Genomic DNA, 11,787 nt, shown 5'->3' on the forward strand with positions numbered 1-11,787 from the left:
TTTTTTAAAACAAATAAATGAGAACGTAATATTGCCTCTTATTCAGATGATGAATTTGATCCCTTCAAATTATGACAGGCCAAGACTACATTATTTTTAATTTGAATGGATGGAATACGTTATCCCCATGCCATCCACATTAAAGGGAATTAATTAAGCACATGGACTTATGTTGACCAATAGAGTAAAAACTGGTTCTCCACTCTTCCCTCTGTACTTCCCATTATATATCCTTTCCTTAATTACTATTCTTCTATCTCCTACCTCCTAGCGGTGATAGATGTATATATATTTAAACAGCTTTAAAAGCTATAGGCACAAATAATTGTAGTTAATTAAACTGTTTTTTTTTTTTTTTTTTTTTTTTTTTTTTTTTTTTTTTTGCCTTCCATCCATTGATAAATCTGTCGGTCGGCGACAACAACAAAACATGGAGGGCGTTATGCGGCGGCATAGGATGTTTTTCGCTGTGTTTTACGTTGTTTTAGTTTTGGCGGTTGAGGCCAACATTGGTGAATATGATGAGGTGTGGGAGAAGAGAGCCCGTGATGCGAAGAAGGATGCTCATGGGGCTTATAACCCTAATCCACATGAAGTTGTTCATCATTTCAATCATCATGTCAACAAGTAAGTTTAATTTTATCCTTTTAATTTTATTATTATGTGGTGTTTAGGTAAATAGCTGTTAGCTGATTGCGTTAATGTGTTTGACGAATTGATAATATTACTGATTGTAGAAAAATGTTTGGTAAATTAGAGTCCGTTTGAAAACGTAGAAAATGACTTTGTGGAAAATATTTTTCGAGTTTTCAGTGTTTGGATGCAATAGGAAAATTCAGTCAACAGAAAACATTTTCTGTTGACGGGAAAACGTAAGCATTTTTGCGGAAAATGACTTACACGCCAAATTTATATTGTCAAATGAACTTGAAATGTAATTAAAATAATACTTAATCATTACTATAATTAAACTAGTGTGTGTGAACCAGGACTATGTGGTCCAATGGTACCCGGGTTGGACTTTCATTTGGAAGATTATGAGTTCGAGCCTCAGTACAAATACTACATTGTAATAGTTTTTAGAGCCCATGCAATAATGTATATTGTCAAATGAAACTCTACAAATACTACATTGTAATAGTTTTTAGAGCCCATGCAATAATGTATATTGTCAAATGAAACTCTACTACAGTAGAATTAAAACTGGAGTATAATTAAAATAGGACCTACTTCATGGCTCACAGTAAAATTCGTCTTTTCCTTTAGTAATTAATGCTAGCCCGACAAGATAGATGACGCAATCTATAATGTTGGAGGACCCACAACATTAATTGTAACTTTCACACTGCAACGATCAGACCTATACTTAATCTTGTATTTTTGTCACAATATGTCCTAGAAATTAATTGAGGTATCCGTGTCAACACAATGTTCTTTCTTTTGCTCTTTTGGTTTCTTGAAGTGGGCATACTTATAAATTATATATGCTAAAATTTATGTTTTTTCCATGCATGTATGGGTTATAGAGCGATAGAAGGGAGTAGTAATCGTACAAGGAGGAGTTTACGTCTGAAACATAAATATCACGGTCCATGCCTCGCTACAAATCCCATAGATCAATGCTGGAGGTGCGACCCAAACTGGGCCAGGAACCGCATGAAGCTGGCGGACTGCGTCCTCGGCTTCGGCCGCCACACCACTGGCGGCAAAGGCGGCAAGATATACATCGTTTCCAACCCCTCCGACGACGACCTAGTCAACCCCCGCCCGGGAACTCTCCGCCACGCCGTCATCCAGCGCGGCCCGCTGTGGATCATCTTCGGCCGCAGCATGGTCATCCGCCTCAAAGGCGAGCTCATCGTGACGAGCCACAAGACCATCGACGGGCGGGGGCGCCAGATCCACCTGGCGCAGGGCGCCGGCATAACGCTGCAGTTTGTGAAGAACGTCATCATCCACTGCCTCCACATCCACGACATCAAAGCCGGCGGCGGCGGGATGATCAGGGACTCGCTCAGCCATTTCGGGCAGCGGACCAGGAGCGACGGCGATGGGATCACCGTGTTTGGGTCCACCAATGTTTGGATCGACCATATCTCCATGTCCAACTGCGCCGACGGGCTCATCGACGTGGTTCAGTCGTCCACGGCGGTGACGATCTCCAACTGCCATTTCACCCACCACAACGATGTGATGCTGTTCGGGGCGAGCAATGGGTATTCCAAAGACAAGATATTGCAGATCACGGTGGCGTTCAATCACTTTGGGCAGGGGCTGATTCAGAGAATGCCCAGAGTGAGATACGGCTTCGTCCACACCGTCAACAACGACTACACTCACTGGCTTATGTACGCCGTCGGCGGCAGCCAAAACCCTACTATTCTTAGCCAAGGCAATCGCTTCATTGCTCCTCCCAATCCTGCAGCTAAAGAGGTATGTAATTATGGTATTTCCGACCACCTGAAAATTATGGAATTTCCGACAACCTGAAAATTATCAAAAAGTGGTCGGAAATAGTAACAAAAGTTTTTCTAGATACCCAAAGTGGTTGTTGGCTGATCATTTTCTGGTGGTTGAAAATTCTATAATTTCCAGGAGTGAATCTATTTGCAGTATTTTGTTTAAAAAAAAAAAAATACATTGTTGATGTGTATGTAGGTGACGAAGAGGGAATATACAGCGGAGAGTGTGTGGAAGAGTTGGGCGTGGAAGTCGGATGGAGATGTGATGATGAACGGCGCCTTTTTCGTGCAATCTGGAAATCGCAATCAGCATTTTCCCACCGGCGACGAAAAGATCAAGCCTAAGCCCGGGAACTTCGTTAACATGCTCACCAAATTTTCCGGCCATCTCGACTGCCATGACGGGAAGCCTTGTTGAAGATGTACACGTGTACTTCAAATCTCTGATCCAACAAATTAAAAAGCTAGGGAAGAATTGAAGTGAACAAAATCAGATAGCTAGATATATACATGTAGAACAATAATGCATGTAAAGATAGGTTTCAAGGAAAGGAAAATAATATAATTATTAGCTAGGCACAGAAGTTTATAAGTATTGTTGTAATGTTAAGGTACAAAACAGAATTAATTTTATTAAAAATGTAAGTATAGCTAGAATTAGTTTTATTAAAAATGTAAGTATAGCTATACAATGTAATATTTAATATTTTTAAAAGTTTAATTACGTTATTACTATGTTGATTTTAAAGTTTATTGTTATTTGTATTATTATTATTATTTAAATTTGAATTTGAAATAACTAATTTAATTATACAGCTAACGTATTTAAATAAAATAACAGGCAATGTTTGTTGAAAAACTCCACAAAAAACTTATTCATTTGAAAAAAAAATTATTTATGTAAGAACTATGTTTATTTTATATCTAAATTTCCTTTTTATGTCAATTTAGTGACACAAAGTGAATTCCTCTCTTTGTGCTTCAATAGGTTGAGAAAGTAAATATAAAAACATATTACATTGTAACAGAGTCATATTACTCAAAAAAATATTGTACACTTTTATGCTTTTTACAGAAATTTATGCAAATTTTAAAGCTTAATTGCCTTTATGGATAAATAATGTCTCTTTATTTATTGTGTAAGAGTAATTGTGTAGATCATGAATAAAAGGTACATTTAATGTACTAAAGATACATTATTTGAGTATAATGCGGACTTAAAGGTACCTCCTACAGTTAGAGCCGACAAATTATTGTGTGGACCATGAATATCAAGTACATTTTTAATATATATTATCAAATAAGGTACATTTAGTATATAAATAATATATTAAAATTATGTCCCCAGCAAATTTACCCTTATCTTGATACTTTGGGATTAAACCAATTCTTAGACATAGTACTACGGACATAATCCAAATTAAAAATTGAACCAACTCATCTTAAAAATTTTCCCTTTATGATACAATTCTTTCTTTGATCAAATACTTGAACTTCATATCAGCACAAGTTTATGGAAGCTAGCTAAACTATTTCCCTACAAAAGAAAAAGAGAAATAAAATGGAAAAACAGATATTAAGATAAAATGCTTAGAAAATTAGTTAGGCATTATGCACTCTTATTACAATGTCAATAGCATTAAGGTAACTTTTTCAGCCAAAGACCTTGTAGTCAAGCGACATAACTGTGACTCTCTCAAATGAGAGGTCACAAGTTTGAACCCTTATGCTATATTACACTGTAATAGAGTTAATAGTACTAAAAAAAAGGTAACTTTTCCATTTAAATGTCTTGCCACTGAATGACAGAATATCACTTCAAATCAAATATACACTTATATATGATATAAAATAATCTATACAATTAAATACAATCAAAGGGCAGAATTTTGGCACATCTCTATATATTTTGCTCATAACTGATAAGCAACCCCATTATTAACAATCTTCCATAGTGAAATTGTTTTCCCTCATCTGCTTTGGCTTCTAAAGATGGAGATGATGAAATGGTCAATTACCAGATTAACATGCAATGCGCCCTTTGTGTCCACAATGAATGTCACATCTCTATCGTCTACACTAAACTATGAGAAATTCGATTCCTCTGAGATTTGCAAAATCTTTCTGGTGCAAAGTAAAAAGATGACTGGGAACTGGGAAGTAATCATTTTCCCTGAGAGATCGACTTAGTAATACTAATTTATATATAATCACTACTAACATGAATTCTTGATGAAATTTCTAATGATATATATGTTCCTTTGGTGTCACCAACCTCTTTGGTTGATCTTCCTACTTTCTCCACTACTTGTCAACATAGGCACCTCAAGTTTCATCAGTTTGGTGAACTGTGAGAAACAACATGAAGATATAGAATATATAAAAACTTTAATGATAATAATTGATGATAGTTGAAATCGGTTCCAGTTGTCATAGAAAAGACGAAAAGCAAACCTGTGATGTCTTCAGCTCTAGTTCATCCCATTCTAGAGATGAATTGCTTCCTTCCACTATCCCGGTTCCAGCATAAATCACTGCACCAAGACCCTGATAATTCCACGAAATTAAACCAGCATGTGTTACATGGAAGCACCCTCGGGCAGTTCCGTTACTTCCTCTTCTCTTTTAGATAATTTTTTGTTTAATGGTGTTAAGAGTCCCACATTAAAAACCTAAGAGAGAATATATAAGTTTATAATGTCATGGGTTAGACTAAATAATTAATTGGATTCAGTCCTTTAGTATGGTTTGGCCCATGTACATTATAGCCCAGTTGAGTGACCTTGACCCAATCTTAGATTATAACAAATGGAATTGTATCCAAGTATATTGAACTCAAATCATAAAGATGCTGAACCACTTTTTCCCTATAAGTTTCTCAGTTGCAGACTAATCAAATGGAAGCATACCTTTTCAACCAAAGCTGATCTTATTCCAACTGCAAATTCACTCTCTCCCCCTCCAAACCAACCAACAGGGCCGGCATACATTCCTCGATCAAACATTTCTGCAGAAGCATGAGAGGTTAGTTTTTGGGCCACAAAAGCTGGCACCCAAAGAAAGTTTCCATTGAATTTAAGATTCACCTTTAGTGATTTGACCTCCTGGATTTGGATTTGACATTATAGATAAACAAATTGAACTCGTTATTTTTTGTAAATAATTTCCTGTTAATTGAATAGAGCAGGTTGTCTATCTGATCATTTTTCACCTAACCATATGTAGATGGAAATGGTGCCTGAAGTCCTGAACAAAAGAAACTGGGCTGCTCTAGTTGCAAACTATTGAAGCCATATTTTACTTATCAAGGGTTCAAAAAATAATGTAGGAACTACCATTTCCTCTCCATTAAATCTCAAAATATAGTTATGCATCCATGTAATTTCATCATGGTCATATAGGAACTACTGCATTAAACAAGTTATTAAAATGTGTTTTGCCAGAAACAAAATTACTGAAGGTAGGACTGCTGTCTCATTGTAGCAATAGGCACCTACCAGTTTCTGCTATTAAGACCCGTGCAACTTCCGTAGGATACCCACAAACTGCTGGAGTTGGATGAAGCGATGATAAAATCTTGAACTAGAAAAATATACACTTCAAACATAAACTCAGAAATTTTGAAAATAAAATAAAATACTGAAAATGAAATAACAATGGGGTGACAGTGCAAATCAAGTCTCATTTGGTTCTGAATATCCAGAAGTTCCTAATGAAGTACAAATCAAGTAACAGATACATGAACTGTAAGTCTGTAATCAACAATAAGATCTACCTCATCATCTTCACTTTGAAGCCTCCCAGTTAACTGAGCATAAAGATGTTGGACTCTAGGAAGTTTTCTTAAAGCTTTCTTTGGTTCAATCAGCACACTGAAACACACAGCCTATTAAACCAGGAAAAAGAAAAAAAAAAACAGAAATACAAAGAAGCAGATCAGAATAGAATTGCTACTTATAGTTGCAAAGTCAAATGTAATTTATAGTTCTTGAATCCATATAGAAATATTGTATTGTAGCTTGCCTCCAATTTTCTTCTAATACACTCCCGTACTATAGCAAACTCATTATGTTCTTTTGGACTGCAGCAAAGTATAGATAAGAAACAAATAAGAAAGATCACATTTAGCTTTCCAGAAGAATTGATAAATTTAATGTTTTCTCTAAGAGCAGATAAAATCATAGAGGTTCTCAGGTCAGTAAAAGAACCTGGAAAGCAAATCACGCCCAATTTTAAGATCTAGAAGCTCTGTTCCACCTCTAGCTCTGGTGCCAGCTAAAGCCTCACTGCAAATTCTGAGTCGGTTTCGATGAAATAGTTGCTCTGGCTATTCACAATTTGTAAAAGTGAGTATGACCATGCAGAACTCCGCAACACATAGTTATAGAAAGAGGAATTGCACTTACAGTATTTCCAATAAATGCTGGTGATTCAGGAGGCTGTAAACAAAACTGATATGCGTTCTCTCCTTCAAACTGTAAAAGAAAATAGATTAAGTTTTGACACAGCTATAGTTATCTTCAGAGAAATAAGATTAACATCTACAATAGTTAAATAATCAACACCTTCAGGCAAGTTAACCACATCAAAGGGTCAATATCTGTAGCAGTTACAACTCTACTGCTGCGAGCAAGTACAACCTACATTATCAGAGAAATATTTGGATTTTCAAAACCTAGATCTTTGATTGTGATGAGCAGAAATATAAGTGATTTGAAAGCACCACTTAAATGGCTATGGAGAACAATCAGCTAAAATAAATGACTGTATTTTAAACCTTGATCAGTGTAGAGTCATCCCTGTTAATCATTTGGAGAGCACGTTTAACAGCCTGATCCCAAGATGTTTTGTTTGGGATATGAGTGTTCTGGAGAATATATGTATTAGGAACTATTTTCAGCGATTGTTTAACTATAGTGCAAACCTGCATATATTCAGGGGTGTTAAAAAAAAGCAGGAAGAAATGCTTGGATGATGAGGGCTTGCTATGATAATAGACAGACCTTAGACATCGTTGCCTGAAGTTCATCTATTGCCTTCCCATACGTCCATGATAGGGCATCATCCCATGCAATAGTTGCAACAATCATTGAACTTTCTTCAAGCTCATCAAATTCAACCTGTTATTCAATATCTAGCACCAGATGGATTATATACAAAAGAGAACATCTCCCAGAGGATATACACCTATTAGCAACTAAAAAGATGAAAATCAAACCACACATTTACCTGTGGAACCATGAAATAAAATGACCCAAAACCTCTCCATTCAGAAGCTATGCTTGCAGTTGCATCAAAGCGGATTGCACCGTAAGCGCGAATTAGAGGGCATTTCTTGGACAGAAACCTTTAAAAAAGTATGCAAAGTTAGACTTGCTATATTTAAACAATGTCATCAAATTGAACAGCCTATGCTCTTTCTCTACAAACCACTATACCAAAAGCTATAGCTCACCGCCATCACATTTTCGAGAGGCAGGGTGCTCGACTTGGCCATTTACCGGCCTCCGCCAAACAATCCCCTAACCACCAATTGATAGACTTGACCGTTTATCGGCACCTGCCCAACAATTCCCCCTCCCAACACCTGTCAATCTTAACTGCACAGTTTTGGCTCTAATACCATTTGTTAGATCAAGCGCCCACCACTATTCCAAAAACTATTGCTCGTATCGAAAGTGCAACTTTATTTCCTTATAAATACCATCACATTTTTGAGAGGCAGGTACTGGACTTGGCCTTTTACCGGCCTCCGCACAACAATCCTTCATCCACATACCCCATTTATTGATTCAATGCTGTTTAATGATAATCATAACAAGAAGTGTAATGTAAATACAAATTACAAAAGCTGCCTTTCAAACTCAGTAATAAATCAAGTCAAGAATGGACAATTATACATTCTTTCTAAATTGTAAATGTAGTTCAGCTCAAAGCCAAAGTAGCAGAAACTCAGAAATTCACAAGATCAATATCATCAGAACCAGAACCGTATAGAAAACCTAGAATCACGAGTGGAGAATGAAAGACACCTACCGCTTAATGGCGAGCCAATCGTTGAATGAGAAGGGGTGTAAATGGCGGAAGAAGACAGCAGAGCCCACACCAGCAACACTCACCACTCTATGCTTTTCAGAAGGAGAAGAAGAAGAAGAAGAAATAATGGAATTGGCATTGCTACTACGAGCAATGGATGAAGGATCGGAGTCGAGGCTTCGGCTTGGGGTTCGACCGGAGAAGAAACAGCGCGGGATGAGAAGGGGCAGGTGGTTCTGGGCATGCAGCCAAGCTAGCGCTTCAATCTTCTCTTTAATTGGTACCTTAATATTACGTAACACATTTTCAGAAATAAAATATCTAAATGGATTTACCAAGTAACCAATAATTTATGAACAGATACTACAATGTAATAGAGCCAGTAACTTAAAAAAAAAAAAGTAACCAATAATTTATTCTCTATAATTTTTTATTTTTTAACAGAAAAAAAAAAGAATGAGTGAGATCATTAGGTGTTTGTTAAATAGATATTAGGTGATTGGTTTAGTGAGTTTGGCTGGTTGATAAGATTAGTTGATTGTAAAAAGACGTTTGGTAAATTAATTGTTAGTTGATAGCTGACTACATGTAAATGACTTTTTCAAAAAATTGATCGAAAAAATTACTTTGAACAACTTTTTGAATTTTAGTGAAATTTGGTTGAAGAATTTTGTACCATACTAGTAAATTTTAAACTCATTATCATATTTGTTTCTCTAATTTTACTATACTATAAATCTATACGGATTCAAATCATTTGATAATCATTAACTCATTATCATTCTTTTTTTTTTTTTCCTACTTTTGAATAATGGAATCATTAAAATAAAAAATAAAAAAAGTCAATGTTCATGCATTCAATATAGAACTTTAATATATACACACAAATATGTATTTGTTATATATTTATTTTTAAAAAGTTTAATTTTATTTATTTAAATTTAAATTCATATTTATTACCAAACAAAGATTTTTTTTTTTTTTTACTTAAACTCATTACAATTACCTAATATTTAATTTCTATTAAGATTCTAGTTCCAATTTTTGAACCAAACACCCCCTAATATATATAAATTATGATACAACAATGAAATTGAAATCACAATTGGAATCAAATACTTGTAAATATAACTGGATTTAGTAAAAGATGTCACTTTGTTTGATTGTAAATATGAATTAAAATCAAAATAAATAAATAAATAGGTAAATATAAATAAATAAATAAAAGAGTTAATGCCACATGAGGTCTTTTGTGTATGATATTTTTGCCACGTTTAGTTCTAAACTTTCAAATTGACCATATGTGGTCCTTCGACTTTCAAATTTATCCACTCGTGGTCCAAATTAACCATCCATGGTCCTTCAACTTTTAAAATTTAACCAGTCATTGTCCTCTTGGAAGGATTATGATTGATTAAAATTTAATAGTTGAAGGACTATGAATGATTAACTTGAACCACATATCGTAACATTTCCTATTTAAATTAGGGAAAAAGGGTCAGAGTTTTTTTTTTTTTTTTTTTTTTTTTTAATGGGGGATATGTAGGAGGGGTGCTATAGAAAATACTACTATTCTTAAATTCTATTCCCAACTTCTATTCCTTTCACAAAATTTTGACGTTAGACATTTTTTTTTATTGAGACTCACATGATGAAGATAATAGAAAATACTACTTGTATTCTCAAATCCTATTTCTAACTTTTTACTCTTTTTCTCAAATTTTTGATATTGACATTTGTCATAAGACTCACATAATGAAAACAACTAACAGGGCGTTTGGTTGGAGGGAATTATGTGTGAAAGGAATTGTAATTCCATGGGAGTTGAATTACTGGGAATAAAATGGGAATTTAAATTCCAGTATTTGGTTGACATGAATAGAATTACTGGGAATTTCAATTCCAATGTTTGGTATACATGGGAATTGAAAGGGAATAAGTAGTATAAAGTCAAAAATGTACATTATTGTTGTTAGACATTAATTTTAGGTTAAAAAAAGAAGGGGTAATTTTGACTCATCACTATCTTTTTTTTCCAGGAATTAAAATTTCAGGGGGGGACATGAGATTTTAATTCCATGAAAATGGGAGAATTGCAATTCCATGGAATTGTAATTCCCTCCAACCAAACTACGAAATTTAATGGCCTTTGAAATTAGGTGGGAATTAAGTGGGAAGGGAATTTAAAATCCCTCCAACCAAACGCCCTGTAATTATTTATTGTCAGGAAGTAAAAGTGAAAGAGTAGAAATAGAGAGCATATCTAGTAGGCCTGAGTAATTATTGGATGTGATTGTACTCGAGAGTTTTCCATTTTAGTGAATTTACCAAACCGTTTTCCTTAACACTTTCCATTTTTTATAACAAGGCAATTGGTGTGGTGGCGATGCTAAAAATATTAGCAGACATTATGATTTAGAACCAATGAATCGTTGGAGAAGGCAAGATAAGAGGATTGCATTATCCTCAGTTTCGACTAGTCTCTACCAACCACGTGGCATCTACCCATCAACTATTTTGAAGATGACTTTCAGTTTCCCTCCCTTTTCTAATTTCTCTCACGCCATTGTTGACAGCTGCTACAGCTTCCATTACTGGGTTTGATGATTTTGCGCAAGAGAATTGAAGTATATATATGGAAAGAATAACGGATTGGGATTTAATTTTTACCTCAAGACGAATAATCCCAGAGCGGAACGGCGGAGGGTCGGAGTTGATGAGGTTGGAAATGGCAGCGTTGAGGCTTTCCACCGCCAATGCCAGGGTCGAGACCGCCGGAAAAGTTCGAGTTTCGACGGTTCCGATGGGGGCTCGTGGGTCACCTTGGCAACCATTCATGGATAGAGAACATGCTTGATGATGATGATATCTCTATCATGTTAAAACCAACCAGAAAAGAAAAACATACTTTATTCAACCAATTAAGCTAAGGCACCATGAAATTTAGAATAGAAGTTTTGAATTAAGGTGAATTACTTGAATGGAGAACCGAGCAGATTGTTTGGGGAAGAGAGATGGAGATGGCAGAGAGCAATTCAAGGATTCAGGCTCAATGAATTGCGCAACACAATGCCTAATAGCAGCAGCCATGGAGCTTCACGAAGAGGCGGCACGCGGCGGAGGCGGTGGCGGTTGCCTTCTAATTGGCTCTCAGTTACGCAACCATGGTGGTCGACTGGGGGGTTATTTGTTGGTGACGGGTGATTGAGTAATGCTGTTCTCAGTTGTGTCGTTGACAAACGTTATCTCTTGGATCTTCCCCACTGTAGTAAAGTATACATGCTTGATT

The 11,787-nt window shown here is 35.7% G+C and overlaps 2 protein-coding genes across 4 annotated transcripts; one reads left to right on the top strand and one right to left on the bottom strand.

The window, feature by feature from the left end:
• Nucleotides 1–430: 430 nt before the first annotated feature.
• On the top strand, nucleotides 431–3,029 carry LOC109191875 (pectate lyase-like). The gene is made up of 3 exons (XM_019342550.1): nucleotides 431–627; nucleotides 1,527–2,433; nucleotides 2,659–3,029. Exons 1-3 carry the CDS (start codon nucleotides 431–433, stop codon nucleotides 2,878–2,880), a joined length of 1,326 nt encoding a protein of 441 aa, XP_019198095.1. The 3' UTR covers nucleotides 2,881–3,029.
• Nucleotides 3,030–4,237: 1,208 nt separating this feature from the next.
• LOC109191825 (isochorismate synthase, chloroplastic) lies at nucleotides 4,238–11,787 on the bottom strand. Of its 3 annotated transcripts, none has more exons than XM_019342501.1 (15): nucleotides 11,475–11,783; nucleotides 11,169–11,369; nucleotides 8,499–8,782; nucleotides 7,692–7,809; nucleotides 7,466–7,582; nucleotides 7,240–7,329; nucleotides 7,028–7,102; nucleotides 6,869–6,937; nucleotides 6,671–6,789; nucleotides 6,486–6,543; nucleotides 6,238–6,348; nucleotides 5,960–6,044; nucleotides 5,372–5,469; nucleotides 4,917–5,009; nucleotides 4,238–4,810 (listed from the first exon to the last, which is right to left on the bottom strand). In XM_019342501.1, the coding sequence occupies exons 1-15, from the start codon at nucleotides 11,586–11,588 to the stop codon at nucleotides 4,730–4,732; spliced, it is 1,713 nt and encodes a 570-aa protein (XP_019198046.1). In that variant the 5' UTR covers nucleotides 11,589–11,783; the 3' UTR covers nucleotides 4,238–4,729. The 3 variants fall into 3 exon arrangements, 2 of the variants coding, with proteins under 2 accessions (XP_019198046.1, XP_019198045.1); XM_019342500.1 differs by having other exon boundaries at nucleotides 7,240–7,386; nucleotides 11,475–11,782; XR_002055982.1 differs by lacking the exons at nucleotides 4,238–4,810; nucleotides 4,917–5,009 and having other exon boundaries at nucleotides 5,432–5,469; nucleotides 5,960–6,059; nucleotides 7,240–7,386; nucleotides 11,475–11,787.

This window comes from Ipomoea nil, unplaced genomic scaffold, assembly GCF_001879475.1.
Source record: "Ipomoea nil cultivar Tokyo-kokei standard unplaced genomic scaffold, Asagao_1.1 scaffold1721, whole genome shotgun sequence".
NCBI lineage: Eukaryota > Viridiplantae > Streptophyta > Magnoliopsida > Solanales > Convolvulaceae > Ipomoea > Ipomoea nil.

Excerpts from the sequence above, each read along its gene's own strand:
- LOC109191825 (XM_019342500.1), bottom strand. The coding sequence starts at position 11,588 with ATGGCTGCTGCTATTAGGCATTGTGTTGCGCAATTCATTGAGCCTGAA. Across the intron at positions 7,103-7,239 it reads ATGACTCTACACTGATCAAG|GTTGTACTTGCTCGCAGCAG; the intron begins GTTTAAAATACA and ends CTGATAATGTAG. Across the intron at positions 6,938-7,027 it reads TGTGGTTAACTTGCCTGAAG|TTTGAAGGAGAGAACGCATA; the intron begins GTGTTGATTATT and ends TTTCTTTTACAG.
- LOC109191875 (XM_019342550.1), top strand. The coding sequence starts at position 431 with ATGGAGGGCGTTATGCGGCGGCATAGGATGTTTTTCGCTGTGTTTTAC. Across the intron at positions 628-1,526 it reads TTCAATCATCATGTCAACAA|AGCGATAGAAGGGAGTAGTA; the intron begins GTAAGTTTAATT and ends TATGGGTTATAG. Across the intron at positions 2,434-2,658 it reads CCAATCCTGCAGCTAAAGAG|GTGACGAAGAGGGAATATAC; the intron begins GTATGTAATTAT and ends ATGTGTATGTAG.